The 22779-nt window shown below is 32.9% G+C and overlaps 1 protein-coding gene across 1 annotated transcript in view; it reads left to right on the top strand.

Annotated features, from left to right (window-relative positions):
* The first annotated feature begins 2989 nt into the window (after positions 1–2989).
* The window catches only part of LOC140438350 (uncharacterized), a 28207-nt gene continuing 8417 nt past the window's right edge, over positions 2990–22779 (top strand). The window contains exons 1-2 of the mRNA XM_072528025.1: positions 2990–3155; positions 7537–7663. Coding sequence (XP_072384126.1) covers positions 3082–3155; positions 7537–7663 — 201 coding nt within the window. The 5' untranslated portion in view covers positions 2990–3081. The remainder of the gene's footprint in view (positions 3156–7536; positions 7664–22779) is intronic.

Here is a 22779-nt window from a genome sequence, read left to right as displayed (position 1 = left end):
TTTAAAACTTCAAAAAAAGTTTTATGTTTCCTTCTATACCTGCGAGAACCAAAATAAATGCCTTATTTCAAACAAACAGCGGTCAAACATATTTATTGTACAATGATAATTCATACACTGAATTTAATGAAGCTGGAAATGTCTTAAACCGTGGCCCAATAAATTATCTGTTCCCCGGAATACCAGATAAAATAACATCAGCATTCCGGTACACGGATGGGTTTATTTACTTTTTTCAAAACAATACCTATTATAAGTACAGCGAATACATAAGTAAAGTTGTAGCAGCAGGAACGTTCAGTTGGGAACTTTTTGAGATACCCTGTCCTGAAGACGGCCTATTAAAGCAATTAAAAACTTTGTTAAACAAAATTGTAGCTATATACGAATAAAGATTGCTGTGTTCCTTCTTAGTTCTTTTAATAAAAAATTACATTATTTATGTTGTTTTATTTAAATTTCAAAATTGGTTAGCCGCGCCTTCTTATCTCCGGGATCCCGATGCATCGCATGAAAAATTAAGGTACCGACCGCACATCTGGTTCGCGCACAGTACGACCCACCTCGCGCTCCCGATGCATCGCGTTAAAAATTTAGGTACCGAACGCACATCTGGTTCGCAACCGTATGACTACCGACGCGACTCAGATGCTACGTCTCTCTCTAACACATTGTTTTTCCTATTCTGATAGTGATGGCCGTGTTAAATCAGACTTCTCTCTCTAACACATTGTTTTCCCTATTCTGATAGTGATGGCCGTGTTGCTCATCTACTAAAGTACTGTCAAGATCGGGACCATCTGCGTCAAATTATGTTTATGCGCATCATCGATTGGATATCTTTTTAGCGTATTCTAAACTCCAACCAATTATACACCCGTAAGTAGAATTATCTTTACGATCAATAATTTTCTAAGTTCTATGTATAATAATCACAGACTCACGTTTTTTTCTGTCACTTCTAGCTTAATGTGTTAGAGAGAATTCGATCAACTATGACGCACTGAAAGAAGGGTTTGGGAAGAACTATAGTGTTTATTTTTACTTCCACTACTTGGTATCGTTGACGTAAAAAGTTATCTATTCACATCAAGACTCTTCTTTTGTTTTTTCTTTGTTTAACTTGTTTGGTTTGGTTTTTTCTGGCTGATTGCATTTTCTTTTCTTTTTTTTCTGCTGACTTTTTGATCTTCTCTTGTGATTCCTTAAACCATTTCTCCAACATAATTTTCTTCCTAGCCTAGTTTGTTACAGGTAAAACTTTGTCCCTCATAATTTGAAATGAAAAAGGCTTGGGATTCTGAAGTCCATCGCAGGATTTAGAAGTGCGGGAAGTAGCTAAAGGTAGTCCTGTCACAGTAGAGCTACTTGATGCCGTAGGTGTGCAGGGCGGAAAAACTGCAACTGTGAAACACGATTTTAGTGATTTTTCAGAAGAGGTAGATAAAGATTCATCAAACCTGTCTGTTGCAGCCAATGGTGGTTCAGATAAAGGCGTTGTTGTGCAGGGGATTGTCACTATGGGCATCATTGTCTTCAGAAAAGTAAGCTGCAGCTGCAGTCTAGATCTGTAAAATGGTACAAACCAGTACAGGCAAACCCAGACTTTGCAAGTCTCATCCTACAAATAGCTTAGAAAGCTGTTTTAACCATTCCAGCAATATTTCTTTGAATTATTTTAAGTGGGCGATATGGGTCCATCCACTTTGCATAAGCCTCATTGTACGTAGCCTTGAAGGGTTCTCATTATTGCTCGATCAAGAGGCTGAAGTTTATGGGTGGTGTTAGGGGGTAGACGTATCATGTGAACATTGTGGTCTCTCACATATATAATTTCTTGTAGTTCCTTGTGAGAATACTGGCCATCAATTATCAAAAGAATCGGACGGAAGAGCAACAAACATTTTTAGTTAAAGCAAAAATGAATTGGCAGTGATTGACCCACTTTGTTCATAAGCAAACATACTCCCCTCCGAAGCATCCTTCTTAAACTGTTTTGACATTTTAACCCTACCAAATACAAATAATGAAGGTAACAAAACATCACCTGTCATATTGATAGATTGTAGTACAAATACATTTCTGTCTCTCCCGACGTGATTTGAATAACATGCTTTTTTTCGGTCTGTGAGAGAACCACTGAGGAATTATCATGGACCACATAAACTCCCGTCTCATCGCAGTTAAACACCTTTGTGGGAGTGAAGTTAAATTTTGATAGCAGTGCTTCATATTTGTTTAAAAAGAGGTCCACTTGTGGTTTGTTGAAACCGATAGTTCTTTGAATACTTGTTGACTGTGGTTTCCGCAACAAAACTTAGGGATGGTGGCTCAAAAATTTATAATATAACTTGTCTCCTGCAATACTTTTTTCTGTATTAAATTGATGGAAGTTTTAAGTGCTCAGCTAACTCAAAAGCAAATCTTAAAAACTCTTTTTGTTTATAGACATCATCTTGTCTAAATCTATTAAATGCTCAACTAATTTTGTTTCTAGCTCTTCAGTATATTTTTTGTTAAAACGGTCCATAAGTGGCTTTATATCCACATCCTCGTAGCTATTTGATTCTGCCTGCCAGCGTGCTCTTTGGTATAGAAAAAATGAAAAGAAGCTTGTCTAATAATCATTTTGTTTTCCAATACTTTCTTGATTGCCATTTTTATCGGGTTTTCTGATCAAATACCCTATTTTTTCTTTCGGTATCTGTATTTAACTGTATGGTACTGGACAATTCATAACTGTCCTATACTGAGAAAACACGGTGAGGAGATGACTTAATGTTTATCTTACGCTACCTGTACTGTGAACCAAAGTGACTTATAGAGCTTTTACCACTTTAGAGTACATACCCCTGCTATCTAGAGGACTTAATCGGAAACATACTTTGTCCAGTAGTGAGCAGTGTCCGGTAGTGTACAAGTCTTTTCTACTAATAAGATAGAATGAATAATGGCTATTTATATTTTACTTTTCGTTTAAAACGTCATATTGACATTTGATACAAATATAACATACTTGTGGTAATGAATTTACCGATATCTACAAGAAACATTTTTAAATGGTAACTATTTAAATCAGTAATGACTGAAGAGATAAACAACATTTTATATTCTACTACAACTGGAAGGGATTATGTTCCAAAAGCGTACTGCAAGTAAGTTATTCGTACTGGAGATTTTGTGTCAAATTGTCCTTATTGTACAATATGAAATATTTCTAACTATCGCATTAATGAGATCTTTTCTTTTTCCTATAAATATAAATACTCGCGCATACAAAAACCCCCACACACACATTCACACAAAACCCACATTCACTCATGTACATCTACACCATGCACCAAAACTGACTCATCATATGGTAAGATTTGTGCCGCGACTACTAAGCTATCCAATTCCGAGGTGTAACACCATCGTTTCCAAATAATGCATATCGCAGGCAAAAAAAGTGTTGTTTAAGCGATGCCCTGGACATCTAGCAAGCTCTGAGGAATTATCGTAGTGGCACCGTAATAACACACTATTGTGCCTAACAGAAATTCTTCTCAACTCTTAGGAATAAAATGAATAAGACACAAAAGGAAATGGTCCAGAAAAAAACTTAAAAGTGAATGCGTTTTTGAATCCATAAATACAAGTGTTAAGAGAACGGAAAAAAAGCGACTACAGTCGCGGACTCTGTATCTGTCCCAAATTAGTCTCAATGACCCCATTCAGCTTTCGCAGAATGTACTGTTGCTATGAGAAGGTCAAATGCCGCTTTGATATAAAAGCGTTAAGTATATTAAAGCCCAATAAAAGGTCCATCAGTACACCTGTACGTCGACGAAATGCAAGATATACAAAAAACATTGCCTCTCTCCATAAAAGTCTGCAGAAAAATCTACGGCAATCGATTTCACGTCGCTCACAAAAACTCGGCCTTTCACAGACCACAACTTTTTTGAGAGAATTTTCGAATTTTTTAGACGTGCATCTATACAAAATTCAACTAATTTAGAAGCTGTAGGTCAAAGATCATAGACAACGACGTATGTTCGCTGAATGGGATGTAGAGCAATTGGAATCTGAACCTAATTTTCATCGAATATTCATCTTTAGCGATGAGGTCTAATTTTGATTGATTTTTGATGAATGGGTACGTCAACAAGTAGAATTATAAAGATATATAAAGGACAGTTAAGACTTGATTTCACGTATAGTGTCTCTACAATTAGCTTATACCTATTTTGTCCTTGCAGGACTCATCAGAGCGAATAAGTAAGAATCCCTAAGAAGAGTAAGAAGGGCTTCTTACTCAGTCTTTATTTTTAGTGAAAGGTTCTTGCTTAGATGAATCGATATAATGTGAAATCCAGATGCGATCCAGTAGCGTTCAATGCATTTCGAAAAAGTCGCTGTTTGAGGTGGATTTTGGGCTGGCGGTGTCATCACCCATACGATGAACGCTAGACGTCGATGGATGTAGCCTAAATTGAATGATATGGATACCAACCACATGAGGTTTTAACTAGACGGCGCTACGTACCAAACACCTAAATGGTCATCTCACGTTTGGATGATATGAAGTGGCAAAGGAGATTGTGCGGATTAACCCCATTAGACACTCTTTCTGGTAAGTTTTTCTCAGATTTTAAGTCTATACGAATACGTCGTAAACCATAGCAGTCCTCAAAGCCAACATAGCCCATGCCATCAATCAAATTCAGCCTGATTTATGCACAAGAGTCATCTAAAATTGGAAATTTCATATACGCATCACCCAGCGAAGCGGCGACAGACATTGGAGAATATGGAGAATAAACAAAGTAATTTTAAGTAACAAGAATGACTTGGAAAAAGGAAAGTAACAAACACTAACATATCAAAAAATAAAACCCGATGATTTAGAGAAGAAGTGAAGACAAAATATGAAGACCAGAAGAAAGTCTTTTTACAATACAGAACACAACAAACACAACAGGCATACAACCACTATAAACGAATCAGAAATAAAACTAATACTTTAGAGCTTCTCAAAACAGATGGAACACGACTACTACGGAACACAAAAAGAAATTTGGAGAATGATAAGAGGATAAAGAAAAGAGATAAACGAACTAATAGCAACGAAACACATTCAGAAGGAAACATGGGCAGACTCCTTTCGATCCTTATTTGCTAAAGGTGACGATAATGAACCATCAACACCAGAGGTAACTGCAAACGAAGAAATAAATATTGAGGAAGAACAGGTAAAGGAAGCAATAAGGAAATGAAAATCACCAGGAGAAGATAGAATACCGAACGAACTTCTAAAGTAGGAGGACTAGATCTGACCAAACAACTACTAAAATTAATGAATAAAACCAAAAAATATTAGAACAAAACAGAATTCTTCAAGAATGAAGATTAAGCATCCTAATACCTCTCTTTAAAAGGGGAGACGAGCAGCAATTAATTTATTAAACACATCACTAAAATTAACAACCAAAGTGATAATAAATAAACTGAATGAAATTATAACACTAGTAAAAGAACAAGAATGTTTTAGATCGCGAAGATCATACAACGCTATATTTATAATGAGGATAGTGTATGAGAAATTATTAGAATACAACAAACATGCATATCTATGTTTCGTGGATCTTAAGAAGGCATTTGACCGGGTCAAATTAAAGGACTTATCCACATATTGTACGCATGAGAGATACCTTTAGGAATAATCAAAATGATCGAAAATATCTACCAAAACAACACAATAAGAATAAAAGTAGAAGAAGAACTAACTGACCATAATGAAGGTAGCAATAAGATAAGGCAGGGAGATGGGAGATTTTCTGAGTCTTCTATTGTTTAACTTTATTATGGATGAAATAATAAAAACTGTAAGAACTAAAAAAGGATACCAAATGGAAGAAAAACAACTTAAAATACTCTGCTATTCGGACGACGCAATACTATTCTCTCAAAGTGAAGATAATTTACAATGTATGCTGCACCAATTTAATATAACCGCCAGAAAATTTAACATGTTAATTTCCTAAAAAAAAGGAATGGATGGTTATAACAGCAAATTTACAAAAATGTAAATTGGAGCTGGAAGGTCAGATAATACAACAAGTGATGGAGTTTAAATATCTAGGCATCACATTATCTAGCTAAGGAAAGCTCGAAACAGAAGTGGAAGGTCAAGTGAATAGAGCAAATAGAGCCACAGGTTGCCTGAATGAAACAATATCGTGAAATAAAGATATCAGGAATGAAATAAAAGGCAGAATTTACAAAACCGTCATTAGACAAATAATGAAATACGCGGCAGAAACACGACCTGATACAGGCAAGACAAAAAGAATGTTAGAAACAGTACAGATATACGACGTAGATGCAAGGTGGAAAACATCAAGGACTGGATAAGAAATAAAAGAGTAGAATGGGACGATCATATAAGCCGAATTACAACAAATATAACAATTTTTACAACAATTTTTATAACAATTTAACAATAATAAAATTGTTAGTTTGTTTGTTTTTTTATAACCATCTTTTACAACTTTAAATGAATTTGTCAATCCATGGAAACGTATGCATTGATACATGAAAAGTACAAACCGATATTTCTCTAAAATTGCGCGTCATGCGGCCTTTGGTAGCATCATTTTCTTATAAACAGATCTACATTCGTTAATTGTTATATCAAAATGATAAATTTTGGAATACAAAAAAGATATGAATGTTCACTTCCCCTTTTAAACGAGTCGCTTATTAACCACGTATTAACGCCCAACTATTGGATACATTTCACTAAATAAGTATATAGAATCTTATCACTTTAAAGACGACCTTCTGAAGATATACTTGGCTCCCTCAAATAAGTTCTCGATATGGAGCGATAGGGGTACCTCTCATTACAAAGACATTCCGCTGATGTAAATTGTTTCTACAGTTACCAATTATTAAGACAGCTGCTACTTTGTCGGCTACAGTACGTACCATTCTGCCTAGGTAAATATTCAAACGTCTCGTCCAACAATAATTAAACTAAATATTCAAGGTATAAACACTTTTACAAAAACGTCAACTTTTTTGACAAAAAACCAAAGGCGGACATTAGAATCATAATTAATTAAATGCGAAACTATAATTTTAGTATTTGTTTAATTTATTCAACAAAATCAGTTTAAACCCAAACAAAATTAGTATAATTGACTATATACGTTCAATACCTTTTAAACGATATATAAGTTGCCATAAAGTCCCATTTAAAATTATCGGTCACGGTGGCTGTGTGACGTCATCTATCACTATGACGACACCTGTTATAACGAGTTGATAAGCCTACGTCAGTTTAAATCCTCCCTCCAAATTTCACTATTATAAGTATAACTGTTCAAAAGATACGAGTGATGGAGGGGAGTTTTGGTAAGCACCATATAAATCTTTATTTTGATAATTCGATATTGTATAATCTAGGCTAAGGTGCTTGCTTGTTAGTTGACATGCGGCAACCATAATTTTATTTTTTACATCTTACTTATGTATATCTTGTTGTTCTAGACGTGATCCTATACGTCCTGTTATAAATAAATTCGAAGAACCAATTACATCTGCATTCACAAAGTTTTTAACAATTGACACAGATGTTAGATCACCATTAGAAGATGGAGATGAGTACTATGAGAAAGTATGTATAAAACAATACAAAAATCGTACAATAATGTAAAAACTTCTGATGTATAAAGAAATTATATATACTCGTGTTTCTTAAAATTTGTAAATTACCCAAAAGGATCAAAAATTTCAGAACGTTTTGGATCTTATGGGATCATCATCGGCGAAAAATTTTAATAGCAATTGAAACGAGTCACGTGTCTCAGTCTAAGGCTACGGCTCCACGAGCGACAGATTGTCGCTAGCAGTAGCAGTAAAATGTAGCTTGATAAATGAAAACAACAGCAGTGATACTGAGTGGCTCCACGCGCTGTAGATTGTCGCTTCGTTTCGAGACCGAAACGCGTCGTCAAGGTCGTGTCGCGTTCGAATAGATCCGGACCTATTTTTTAGCAGTAATTTGTAGCGCGTTTGTGGCTCCACTAGCAGTAATTTGTCGCTTGTAGCGGTAATTGCCATGTAATCGGATATTTTTGTTCTTGTTTGTTTATTTCTCTGTGTTTGTTAAGTTGTTTCTTTGTTTTTATAAATTACTTTAAAGTTTTTTCATACAATTTTGTGTCTCAAATCGTAACAAAAAATTATAAGTTCTAAGAAAGAAATAAATCCAATATTTTCTTTATCGATATTCTAGATAACAAAAATCAATGGATGGTTTTTTTCAATCCCAATTAACCGTATCAAACTGTACTTAATAATAGATGCCATTATTAAACAAGAAAAAGTTGAATAGAGAGAATAAACAGTTTTTATTGATTTCCCGAAAATCTATTTTTTGGATTTCTTTCTTCGAACTGGTGATTCATTTCTATATAAGTGGTTGTCTAATCATGTCATATAAATAAAATTTTAATAATTATTGTTTATAGTAACATTTTATTATCCTTCAGTACTAATGTTTCGTTTTCGGTAGCTTGGCGTGATTCATAAATAAAAGAATGCAACAAAGCAGATTTGTCGCATCAGAATTTTTTAAATTATTGTAACATAAAAAAGCAAGTTAGATATTGGAAAAGGAAGATTCATTACATCAACCCAATATGATAAATGAATATAATCGACATATGGGAGCCGTCGCCGTCGATCTACTTGATAATTATTCAGTAGCTAATTACAGAATACGCAGAGGTAAGAAGTGGTGGCGGCCCCTTTTTATTCTAATGAAAGTTAAATAGTTAAATATTTTGTTTTTTTTTTATTTTAAGGTAGATACATGTATAGGATTATAAAATATGTAATTTGAAATCTTACTTTAAGGTAGGTAATTGCTAATTTTTCTTCTGGGCTTAGGCTATCACGCATTGATGTATCCTGTTTTCGTATGACATCTTCTATTTCACATAATAAAAAATTAAAAGAAGACACTGACATCCTGTAATATTCAAAAAACTTATCAGGATATTCTTTTAATTTGTTGTGTAAAAGAAAAAATTTTCCCTCTGTCTGTCTAGGCACTAGAACAGGGTGAATCTACCATTTCCGTTGTTTTTTAACCCTACGTCGACGGCACAATGCCAATATTAAAGCAACTTTTTGTTGAAATGATAGATTATCCATACTATATTATTGTATTATCGGTGTGAATTTATTTTACTTATTTATTTATTTATTTTATCTGCTATATAAACGGACAAGATACCACTGATTGTAGCTACGTCATATTAACGCTCATGGAGCCACTACAAGACCAAAATGCGGCGATATGCGCGCTGTAAACTGTCGCTCGTGGAGCCATGATTTTACTGCTTTACTGCCGCCGTAATTTTACAGCTACTGCTATAAACAATATGTCGCTCGTGGAGCCGTAGCCTAATATATCTGTTTTTAATTCATTGTAAATTTTTTAAACTATGGTATACAACCAACCACTGAGAAATCCCTTTTATTATTTAACAAAAATGTTAAACATCATTTTTTATTTACACAACATGGAGATAATTTTGTAAAACACAAAGAAAAATTACAAAATAATAATTAAGAAAAGTATATAAAGTATATTCGTTTACCAAATTCCCATCAGTAAACATGAGCACGTGTTGATATTCGCCGTCTCATTCGTCAAGAGGCTATAAAAATTAATTTATTACCTTAAGCGAGACATATTCTCATGTTACAGATCCTAACTTGCGATCATTTTAAATTCAAATTGTATCGTGTTGATTTTTAAGTTAATTATATTGTGTTTTATTTATGTTATAGTTATTGTTAAGTTATTTACTGGTCGTGTTATTTTTTAGAGTTTAGTTTAATTGTGATATAATGATTAAATTTCAAGAAATTCTTACACTAACAGTTTCAAAAGTAAATATTTTTAAAAATCATATGATACATAGGTCGTACATCAGTACGACCCTGTTTGGCTTACTCGTGGTTATGTTGACGATTGGGAATTTGTAGAATGAATAGGGTTTATTAAAAACCGAAAGAATACATGAGAAATTGAAAAAATTTGCAAACTTGATGGATTGGAATACAGTATATGTTAAAATAATTAGACTACTCACAATATCAATTTTATTATTTTTTTTTAATTTCAAGGGCATTAAAAGTGTCTTCACAGTGATATAGAGCAGAAAAATGAGTGAATAATCATGCTACATAATTAAATTAAAAATGGTAGAACTTTTTGATTGAATTATTTATAATTTTGATTAATAATTATAAGACTTGACAGATAATAATAAAATGTGCTAAAAATGTGCAGTAACTCGACTTTTTTCAACTTTAATTTTTTACTTAAATTAGTAATTGGTATTCATCATCATCATCACTCTGGCTTTACAACTCTGCGTGAATCCTAGCCTCCTCAAGAATTTCTCTCCAGTCGTCCCTATCCATGGCCTTTCTCCGCCCAGCACCATCACGTATTCCCATATTTCTCATGTCTTCATCGATGTTATCAAGGAACCTTGTTTTGGGTCTTTCTCTTCTCTGACCAATGGGTCGATCAAAGAGCGTTTTCCTTGCTGGGTCATTTTGTTCCATCCGCATTACATGCCCTATCCAGCTCAGACGCCCTATTTTAATATGAATTATATCAGGTTTCTGGTATATTCTATAAAGTTCGAAGTTGTTTCATTTTCTCCACACTCCATTGTCATTCACTGCTGCATAGATTCGTCTTAGTACTTTGTTTTTGAAACATCCTAACATGTTCTCATTATTTTTTGTTGACTTCAGGTCTCTAAACGATATGCTAGGACTTGACGTATTATTGTTTTCTAAAGTTTAATTTTTGTATTTCTCGATATAATTGTGGATTTAAGGAGGAGATTGAGCCCAACACAGAATCTGTTGGCCGTGCAAATTCTTTGGTTTATCTCTGCGGTAGTATTATTTTCAGTGTTAAGGAGCGCTCTCAGGTATACAAATTCGTTCATTGCTTCGAGAACATCGTTTCCTATAACAAGTGGTCGTAGTATTTGTGGTTGCCTGCTTATTTTCATATACTTCATTTTTTTGTATACTTCTGTCGAAAATTTCTTGGAATTCCTAAGAAGCAAATTGTGCGAGGAAGTAATACCAAACAAGGTTCATTTGATATATACAATCATTTTGCATTGGAATCATAATGATCACTTGAAAGAAATAACAGGAAGATGCATAAACAGCATGTCTAGAAGAATAGGACCGAATGGAGGAATCACCTTAGGAAAGTAGAGGCTAACTCAAGCAGTACCATGAATCAGGATGATGATAAGGAGAGTGGCTGCACTTCCTAAAGTGGCTTAACAAAAGATTAGTATTGTAGTAAAATTGTGTGATAATTTTTTGTTCAATAAATATACAAAATGGTTAATAATATCATTTATCTAATCCTCTTATATCTAGCTAATATAATTGTTATTATAATTAATTACGCAATAAGGACAACTAGAATTTGATAAGTGAGTCTAATAATTTGAACAGGGACTGTGTGTATCTTGTAACGGGTCCAAATTAAGTAGATCAAGTTAAAATCGTAATTGTCAATTATAGCAGATTATATAATATAATTGATCGTGTACTACAGTCAACATTTAAGGCTTTTTTTTCTTCATTTTTGTTTGTGTACATTTATGTCGTAAATTTAATAATAAACGAGATAATTCAATAATTATGCTTCCCCCTCCCTCCCACTATTTCCCCCTCAACTCGGTAAATATTGCTCGTACGAAAAAATTGTAAGTATAGTACATCCACTAATAATTTTCCAACATAAACATGTCTTATTCTGGTATCAAAGAGACCGCCTTTCAAATCAAGGTTGTCAGACATATTTCCTAAAATTCCTAAGGTTATATTTAAAAAATATTCTCTATTTTCTATTCGTTATTATTCAATTGCTAGTCAACGAACGACACTCTTAAAAAATAATATGAACTTATTCTCAAAAATATATATATATAAATTAATTAACTAGGTACTAATATTTCCATGGACTCTTCACTAATGAATTAAAGCAACCGTGAACTTTGTATATATTACTTATATTCTAAGTAATTTTCGAATATTGGCAACATTGTAGTCTGGAGAGAATTTGAACGTTCGACGTTGCCCTGTTGGTGAATTTAGCGGTAATACTTTTATAGATATAATGATCGACTTTTAAGAAATCAGACAACTTTTAAGAATCCAAGTTCTCAAAAACGGTTTCAAGAATTGTATTATTTTTTTCCAAATTTCATTGATTTTATACCTTACCTGGAAACATGAAAAATTGCAGATATATTAATAATGGTATTAAGGTTATATTCACTAATTTTAAACTCATGCATTATGGCAACAGCGCGAAGCGCAAACCAATAAATTCTAATGAACACCTGTTGTCTGCTATGCGATACCCTAAAATATTTCCTATTGCAGAGGCGGGGGCTTATAAGGTATAGGTAATATAAGTTATAAGTAATATTATATTTTTCTAGGATGGCATTTTTTAAGATGCATCAACTTCTGTGTTATCAATAAATAATGACAATTATGTTAATGACAGCTCTGAATTAAAAAATAAAGATTTGCACGTACAATCCCAAAGAATAGTTTTAAATATGTATGAGTGTTTGAAAAAAGAAAATATTGGGATGGCTGATAATGCAATTGTTTCGAGAATTCATGTATTAAAAAAATCGGGTATAAGACGATATATACAATTATTAAATTAGGCTCAGTTACAGATCATTCCTTAAAACGAAAGCGACCAAATAAAAAATTGGGTAGGATTGACACTGCTGCAAAAGACGTTATTCAGCGAACAGTTTACAATTTTACAGGCACACTGACGATTCTTTTCAGTCCTTCTAATTAATTTCTTTACAGCTATCGCGATGCATCTTGAACACTAGTATTCATTATTATACAGTGTGTCGCATTTAAGATGAAGACAACTCTATATATCAGCTACTAAAATACATACAGATTTGACATTTTGCACAGTCATACATGTTGTTAGTGCACATTTTTTTAAGATAGTCATCTGAAATTTAAATTTTAAACGCGGCTTACTGCGAATCCACAAACAGGGTAAATTTTCGATATTTTGCTTCGCGTTAGAGAAATCGGAAAAACTTATTTGGAAAAGTTGTTCCACTTATTGTAAACGCACATACCAAATTTCATGACAAAATTCGCAATTTTAGTTTTTCAGTATTATTTGTAATCTCGATCCTAAATCTACAATTGGCTGTCTAAAGATGCATCTCGGGACAGCCAACTGTCCGTTTTAGAATCCTGACTACAATTGAAGAGCTTATTTCCAAAGTGTCTTACATCCATATAATGAAATCCATGAAATTACAGATTTTCATACAAATTTAACATACAAATTATACAATTTTACAATTTTCATATGCACTTTTAAATGGTAAATAAGAAGTTGTTTTGGTACATATAACTTTATTCTAGACTTGAAGAAATCTATAAAGTTTAAAAAAAGAAAATTTAAAAAATCGAAATTTTGGATTTAAGACACTGGAAATAAGCTCTTCAATTAATGAAAAAAGTAAAAGTGCGAATTTTGACATAAAACTTTGTTATGTGGGGTTAAAATAATATTTGGAACATCTTTTCCAAATAACTTTTTCAGATATCTCTAACTCGAAGCAAAATATTGAAGATTCACCCTGTTTGTGCATTAACAGTAGGCCGTGTTTAAAAATTAAATTTCAGTTGACTATCTTAATTGCTGGATAGACAATGTTTTAAAATTTTCTGACAGAATGAGCCATTATTTACAGATAATTGTAAAAAAATATTATGGTTTATGTAAAAACTAAATAATAAGTCCAATATTCTTATAAATCACTAAAATTAACAAGCTTTAATTTGAAAGAATTAATTTGTTATTTATTCGGTGTTGTGAGCCCGCTCCCATTTGAAAAAAAAACTGATTCTGTCCTTTGAAGAGTCCTATTCAAAAATGCCCCGTTTAAACAAATCGAAGGTTGAAGGGTGCCGGACATTTTTGCCGGAAACAATTCAAATTCAAAAGATCACCTTTTTCTGCTACGGAAAATATTGCTCTGATTTCTCACCAAAATCAATGTTGATACTTTAGTTTAGATACTCTTGAATCTCAAAAATACTCATTTACATATTTTTCAAGCCTCGAAAATGCATATTAGGTATCGCATTTTTCGGATTTTAAATCGCTTATATCTCCAAAACTATTAACTTTTGAGAAAAATGACATAGATCTTATTTAGAGTCACCCAAAAACCTAAAAAATATTTTTTGGAGCACAAAAGGTGATATTTTGAATTTGTTTAAAAAATTGTTTAAACAATTTCTGCCCAAAAATTGAGAAATTTTCCTGAATATAATTATGTAAAAATTAATAAAAATTATATGATTTTTCTTGAAATATGCGTTTGATAACTGATCCCTTTTCTTAATTTCCACGCCAATGGTCGGCATCGACATCAAAGAACCTCAAAAGCCGACGCTTGGCAAATTGACAATGGAAAAAGTATAAGAAGTTGTAGGAAATCCGCATTTACAAGAATGTCAATTTTTACAATTTTTGTGGAAAAAATAAAAATGGCGGAGATATTGATCAAAAAAGGTTCTTCATAAAATTGAAGACGGCGGCTAATTCAATGCTGGGATTTGAAATTTGAGGTAGCTCACCATGCAAGGTCAAATGACATCCCAACTGGACTAAAATTCGTTTCCAACTGTTTAACTAATTTTTGCGAATTGTTTCCGAAATGAATTTTTGCTACATTGAAATTTGCTCTTTTATTTCATTTCTTTGTTTCTTTATTTAATTTTGGCCTGACATATTGAATTGTTCTTCTGCACTTATTTAAAATAAAAATATGTTTGAATTTCTTTATATTCTTTTTTGTGTTTGAAATGAGTATTCATTATAAATACATTTATTGCTGCTACTATGTTGTATTCTTTCATTATTATTCTTGTTGGTGTGGATCGTTTCCTTTCCGACTACGTCTCTGTTTACTCGTTTTTTTCCTATCATTGCGTTAAAATGAATTAAGGGTTCTGCATGAGGTATTTCATCTAGGATAGTTTGTAATTGTTCGTAGAATGTCTCTCATTCTTCCTTAGGTTTGTAGTCCTCGGGGCCATAGAAAGATATGGCATTTAATTTGTGGTAGTCCATTGTGATGCCCATGTGTATTATTCTTTCCGAGATATAACTGCAGTTATTTATGTTTCTCGTGCTTGTTCCTCTTTCTTCACTCCACTGTATACTAGAAAATATTGGTTATAATCTCTTTGGCCTTTACTTTTCTTCTTGGTTTCTTGGATTGCACAAATGTCTATGTTTTTATTTATCAGTTCTTCTATTATCTTCCCTCACTAGACCCTTCCAGTCACCCTTAATTCTTATGGGTGACTTTAATGCACGAATAGGAAATAAAATAGTTCCAGGAGTAAAACAAAGATTTAATGAAAACCATGTCAACACAAATAGAGAATTCATGGCTAATTTCTGTGCTTTTATCGAACTGAGACTTAATAATACATTTTTTGACCATAAGCTCCAGTATAAATATAGATTTGAAAACTCCAGGGGATACAAATCTATGATTGATTTAATAGAACACCTTGGTTCAGAAAATAAATAAAAGAGAAATGTAAAGAGCAACGAGAAGCCTACACAAAGTACAAAACATAAAATACTCCAGAATCCCGAGACACCTATAGAAGAATATGAAATAAAACAAAGCAGTTGGTAAGAAGAACAAAAAATGAACACTGGGAACAGTTTACAAAAAGGATGGAAAGCGAGTTCTGCGGTACAAAAAAACATATATGGAGATTTATAAGAAACCAACGGAAAGAAACGGCAGAATTGAAGGAATACAATAACATACCAGCAAACGAATTGAAAAGATACCTGACGGAACTGTTTAAAGGAAAAGAAAATAATAATCAACACAATAACGTATCAGCATATCTATGTTTTATAGACCTGACAAAGGCTTTCGATCGCATCCAAGTCGAAGACGTCTTACACCTACTGTATAAAAGAAACATACCAATCAATATTATACAAACCATCGAAAACATCTACTTCCATAATCATTATTATTTTTATTATTTATTGAGTTTTTGTTCGCAATATTAATGATTTTCGTTAAATCCATTGAGATATCTCTTACTAAATGGTTTAGCTCTATCTTTGTATTCCTGTAATTTTGATTTTATTTACCACATTTTAATGATTTTATTTTAAATGCTTTGTATTATATTTTTATTTCTATCTACCACCTCCTATAAGAATGAAACCATAACCTGTTTTTACTCTTTTACGATTTACTCATTCCTTAGTTGCTGTGTTATGTTGCTTACATATTTGCATACATATAAGTTCGATAACATGAAAAAAGAATTTTTGACGAATGGTGAAGCATTTTCGGCGAGAGTTTGTAGAATTTTGGCCAAGTACTTGGCCAATGATTTTGTAGGTTGTGTTGGCAAGTGGTTGTGTAAGAGAGGTTTTGTTGATAATGGCTTTTGTTGTTTTCTCTAAATAGGTTGTTGGATTATTAGGAATTGGTCTGTAGTCAGGAGTATCAATGAGATTTGAGAATTTATTAATGTAGGACTAGATTTGGATTTAACTGAAGTTATTTCAGGGCTTTTTCTCAGATTGGCTAATCTTCGGAGTAGAAGGGTTTGAGTTTCTAAGAACTCTAGCGATGTCTTGTCTAGTTATTTCAGCATCTTCGGAAGGTAAACTGGAGATGGCTTCTTCAGTTTGACAGATGATTGTCTCAATTGGAATGTGACTTGGGATAACAGAGTAATTGAAACCTTTTGCTAAAGCTTGAGTGGCAATGGATGAAATAGGAGTATCAGAAAAATTGTGACTACTGCAGTGAGTTTCAAAGTTGTAGGTTTTGTTATTTGTTCGACAATTAGATGCGTTAAGTTGCGCTTCTAAATTTCAGTCTTAGATTCGAAAGTGTTTAGTGCTGTCTGTATGTTGATATGGTCTAAACTGTCCCATATATAGGAATTACATTGAAAGAATGAATAGCTAACCAGATATTGAAAATATTATATATATATATATATATATATATATATATATATATATATATATATATATATATATATATATATATAATTGATGGATTCGACCGTTACTTGATGGAAATTCATTTTATGTAACAATAAAACACTAAAAACTTTGTTTTCAAAACTTCCACAAAATTTATTTTAAATTCTTATCACTACAGCTGTTTCGGCTGATTGCCTTTCTCAAGTGATCTGTTTTTGGCATGGGTTTACACTTTATAGTCTCTAATGAAATAGGTTGAGGAGGGGAGAACTGTTTGTCTCAAGCTGGTCATTCAGAATTATATCTGTGTTTTTTAATTTATTGATTTCCATAGATTCTAACAAATATAGCTTAAGGCCTTTATTTTGAATGTGTAGAATTTTAAATTCGTCATTAAAAGAATGATTATGATCTAGAAGGTGAAGTGCGTATGTAGAATCTGTTTTTCTATTATTGAAAGCCCTTTTATGTTCTGCTATTCGTTTATTAAAATTTCTACCTGTTTGACCAATGTAAGTTTTTGGGCAGTCGCCACATTTAAGTTTGTACACACCACTGTGTAAGTGTTTTTTATGTTGCTCTTATTGTTTTTAATATATTTGCCTAGGTTGTTATTTGTTCTGAAAGCTGGTGTTATTCCTTTCTTTTTTATGTGTTTGGCTATTTTTGTTGATATTTTGCCTGTATATGTGATCGAGCAGAAGGTACTGGGTTTTTTCTCTGGTGGTGGAAATACTAAGTTCAGGGCTTTCTTGTGTAGTTTTTGATTTAACATTTTATTAATTGTTTGTTCGTTGTATCCATTGTTTACTGCTATTTGCTTAATGATATTTAATTCTGTCTCAAAATTATATTTTGACATAGGAATTGCTGTTAATCTATGTAACATACTATGATAGGCTGCTAGTTTATGTTGTGTGGGATGGGATGATGAATTGTGAATAGTCGTGTCAGTATGGGTAGGTTTATGAAATATGGAGAAGTCATGTTTGTTTTTAAGTCTGGTAATTTTTAAATCTAAAAAATTTATGGATTGATCATGTTATGTTTCTATTGTAAATTCAATATGACTATGAAGAGAATTAATATACGATAAAAATTGGTCGAGTTGCCTGTTAGTTCCTGTGAAACATACCAGTACGTCATCTACGTATCTCCACCAATATAAAAACTGTTTGAATATGGGATGTTTTGAAATCGTTGTCTCTAGATGATCCATAAAAATATCTGATAGCAATGGCTTAGAGGATTGCCCATTATAAGTCCTGCACTGTTATTTGTATATAATTCATTATTAATTTGAATTTAATAATGTATATATATATATATATATATATATATATATATATATATATATATATATATATATATATATATATATATATATATATAATGATATTTTGGAATATATTTAATAATAAAATAAAATTCCGATTTTAATTAATTTCAGTAAAATTAAAAAATACAAAAAATTTATAGAATTTTATAATTAGGATATCTGGAAAATTTTAATTAGGGTAAAGTGTGCAAATCGCAGTCACTTAAGAAGAAAATTTAATATATAAAAAAAGTAAAACTCTGTGAATCAAATTTAAGGCGTCAACCGGTCATTTTGGGGTTTTAACTTATTGCAAGACACATTTAATTTAAAAAATCTAAAATTTTTGTCTTTGACAGAGACAAAAAATAAAAAAGTATCTTTGACCAGTATTGTCACCATATATGGACAATACAGGTCATGACTGTGGGTAATGCCATTCAATTTGTTTGTGTTATTATTAAAATAAAAATCAAAATCTATTTAACAATTTTTTGTTATAAAACGATTAACATATGTGCCTTAATAGGTAATAATTCAAGTAAATCAGTAAGAAAGATGAAAAATATTTTTTATTACAAAACAAAAAAAAATAACAAAAATATGTGTTTTAATGTAAAAATGGTTGACAGTCATCGCAGGTATAACCCTCTGCAGAATCCCATCCTGCACACTCTGAATAGGCCCATCTTGAGCAAAAGATACATCTAAACCACATTTCATTGTTTTTGCCAAACTCGCTGCAAACCAGGCATCTATCTTCGTCTGCATCGTCACTGTCATCACATGGTATATCGATATCCGATTCCGAAGAACTAGAATCAAACACCTTTCTCTTGTAATGAGGTTTCTTAGTTTGTACTTGTTTTCCAGTCTTATTTGTATTTTGTCCTTTCTGAGATTTTTGGGTATTTAATTTAGTTTTTCCTTTTTCTTGAATTTTCTTTACCTTTCCCTGTTTTTTCTGTTCCTTTTCTTCTAACTCTTGTTTAAAAGGAGTAGATGTCGGGATTTTGGCATGTTGTTTTTTTCTGGTTATACTCTTTCTTACAGCGGAATTTGTAATAGACGTAAGTTATTTAAATTATGTGAAACTAGTAGAAGGTCCCGGAATAGGATCCATTGCTGTTGTTTCAACCTGATTTTTATTTATAGGTGGCAAAGTTTGAGATTTCGGCTGGAGTATTGTAAATTTCGGCTGGTATGGCTTCATTGTTATCTTGAACTTCAACAAGCGATTGATTTTGTAATGTTGTAACAGCTAAGAAATCTTGATCTGTAAATACTTTTGGGTTGAGTGGAAAAATGCCAGCGCATTTAAAGCCAGATTCTCCTTTACTTATGGTCGCTACTGTAGAATATGCTTTATTAAACAGACCAGCAACATCATATGGCGTGATATTTGGCATAAAATGTGTTTTAATAAACAAATTACATTCATTTCGATATTCAGCTTTAACAGGCCCATAAAAAACAATATCAAAAGGTTGGATCTTGTGAGATGAATAAGGCGGAATTGAAAGCATAGAAATATTATTTGCTTTGCAATATTCATAAACTTTTATTGATATGTGGCTGGAATGGTTATCTGTAATTAGAAGAACTGGTGAGGTTTCACTGGGTTTTGAGTATTTGTGAAAGTGTTGCAACCATTCATAAAATGAACCTTCATCAATCCAACCATTATTTGAATATTTATATAATGCCTACGGAGGTCCATCATTTTCTAAAAGAGGTGTCAGACGCTTTCGCGGAAAAATAAACATGGGTGTAATGTATTCCCCAGCGGCATTCATGGCACACATATCTGTGATGGTTCTACCCCTCTCTCCACTGGTTGCAAAGCCCACCCTTTTCTGGTGTTTGGTAGCTAAAATTTTTTCAGGATCCTGAACTGTACTAATTCCCATCTCATCGGCATTGTATATTTGTGTTGGACCAAATTGATATTTTGTCATTAAACTTTCTAATAGCTTAAAAAACAGGTCCACTTCTTCTTTATTAAAAGCTGTTAATCTGTTTAGACTCATGCCTTCTGCTTTGCGTTTGGATGCTGTTGGATTTCTGCGAAGAAAACTTCGTAACCACTCGACACCAGCTAATCCTAAGCAGACGTTAAAATTATGTTTAATACTGTTTCTTTCAGAAAACTCAAATGCCAATTTTCTCAGTTCTTTTGCTGTCAGTATAGTTAGTCATATATAATAGCCACACATTTTATTTGTGTGGCTATTTCAGCTTCTTGTTCGACAGAAAATACTGATTTTCTAGCTAATGACGCACCTTAAAGATTTTTATTTTTTATTCTTTCTTGCAATGTCGAAAAAGTGATAGCATATGCTTTTGCTGCTTTTCGCATAGTCATTTCACCATTTCGATAAGCTGAAATAGCTTTTTCTAAATCCTGCTGACTTATTTTTGCTTTACAAGTCGTTCTTTTTCGATTCCTTGTCATCTGAAAAATTCAAACAAACTGTAAATTAATATAAGTCAGCATGGGGGTAATGCCGGTCAACTGACCGGCATTGCCTCCTGTTGACATTTTTTTTCTTAGAATTTTTTACCCGTAAACATGTATTAAATTATTGATCTTTAAAAAAGGAATAGGCAGCTAACATCATTATAATCAATTGCAACCAATTTTAGTCGACTATGAAAAGGCGTTTGATAGTATCGAGGTGTGGGCCATAGAACAAGCTATTAATAATTGTAGAATAGATTCGAGATATAGGCAACTAATACATAATACTAGACGAAAATACAAATCCCATCCCCATTAAGAGAGGAGTGAGACAAAGAGACGTAATATCGCCAAAACTTTTCAACCTAGCCGTAGAAGACGTCTTCAAAACTACAAATTGGTCAACCTATGGTATTAACGTTAATGGCAACAAGTTAAACCACCTCAGATTCGCTGACGACATAGTGATTATAGCGAGCACATTCGAGGAACTGCAAATTATGATGGGGGAACTAGCAGCCAGCTCCCAATACGTCGGCCTAAAAATGAATATGAAAAAAACAAAAATAATGACAAACACAGATGACCCCAGACATATAACTATAAATGGCAGTGAGATAGAACAAATCCAGGAATATATCTACCTAAGCCAAATCCTGAGACTTAACAAAGAGAACCAAAGTGCGGAAATTACTAGAAGAGCAAGACTAGCATGGGCAGGATTTGGAAAACTTAGTTGGATACTTAAGAACCGCAAAATACCCCAATACTTGAGGAGCAAAGTGTTCAACCAATGCATCCTTCCTATCATGACATATGGATGTCAAACCTGGACCCTAACCAAGGCGAACATGAATAAACTAGCCACAACAGAAAGAACAATGGAAAGAGCAATGTTAGATATACGACTGTCAGATAAAAAGAGGAACGACTGAGCAAGATCCAAAACAAAAGTCGAGGACATAGCAACAAAAATTGCCAAAATTAAATGGAGCTTCGCGGGCCATACTGCTAGACAAAAAGACCAACGTTGGAATACTGCAATACAACATTGGAGACCTTACGAAAGTAAACGACCAAGAGGAAGACCACAGATAAGATGGATTGATGATATTAAAAGAATAGCCGGAAGAAATTGGAAATATGTTGCTCAGGATAGAGACCGATGGAAGGAGGTGGGAGAGGCCTATGTACAAACATGGACGACAGAAGGCTAAGAAGAAGAAGAAGATGACAATGGTATGCGCCAACTCAACGCTCGTCGGCAATCTGAATACAAAGTAGTGTAGCGACACATTGACAGTTATAGTAGGTTGCCAGATTGAATAGATTTTGCACAATCGGGATGACCGCCATTACCCACTGACCGGTATTTGCACAGTTAGACGCCAAATTATTAATTAAAATTGTTTATATCTGATATATAAAAATACCTTTGTCTTAGTCTACTGTTCAATAACAAAAGGAGTGGAAGGAAATAAATAAAATTCAAATTTGTTCAATATAATTAAATATATAGTTAAAATACCTTGGAAAATTATTAAACGTGTAACTAAATCAATTAGACATGTCAATGTTTCGCTATCCTGAGGAATTAAACAGCGCAGCCCAAAAAATTAAATTACCTTTTCCGTCGACCATCCATTTATGATTAATGTTAACACCCTCAAAATCATTGATTAATGACTCCTATTAATGAATGATTTTCTATTAATGAACGATTTTATCATAGGCAACACAACATACATTGCTTGTATAATAATTTAACCACATTTAACGCTCTGTGATTGGCAGTGACCTGTGGTGTAGGCAACCAAACAGATAGGTACCTATTTATAT

The sequence above is a fragment of the Diabrotica undecimpunctata genome, chromosome 4, assembly GCF_040954645.1.
Source record: "Diabrotica undecimpunctata isolate CICGRU chromosome 4, icDiaUnde3, whole genome shotgun sequence".
NCBI lineage: Eukaryota > Metazoa > Arthropoda > Insecta > Coleoptera > Chrysomelidae > Diabrotica > Diabrotica undecimpunctata.
Note: the sequence above shows the minus strand (reverse complement) of the source record. Positions and strands in the feature narration are given on the sequence as shown.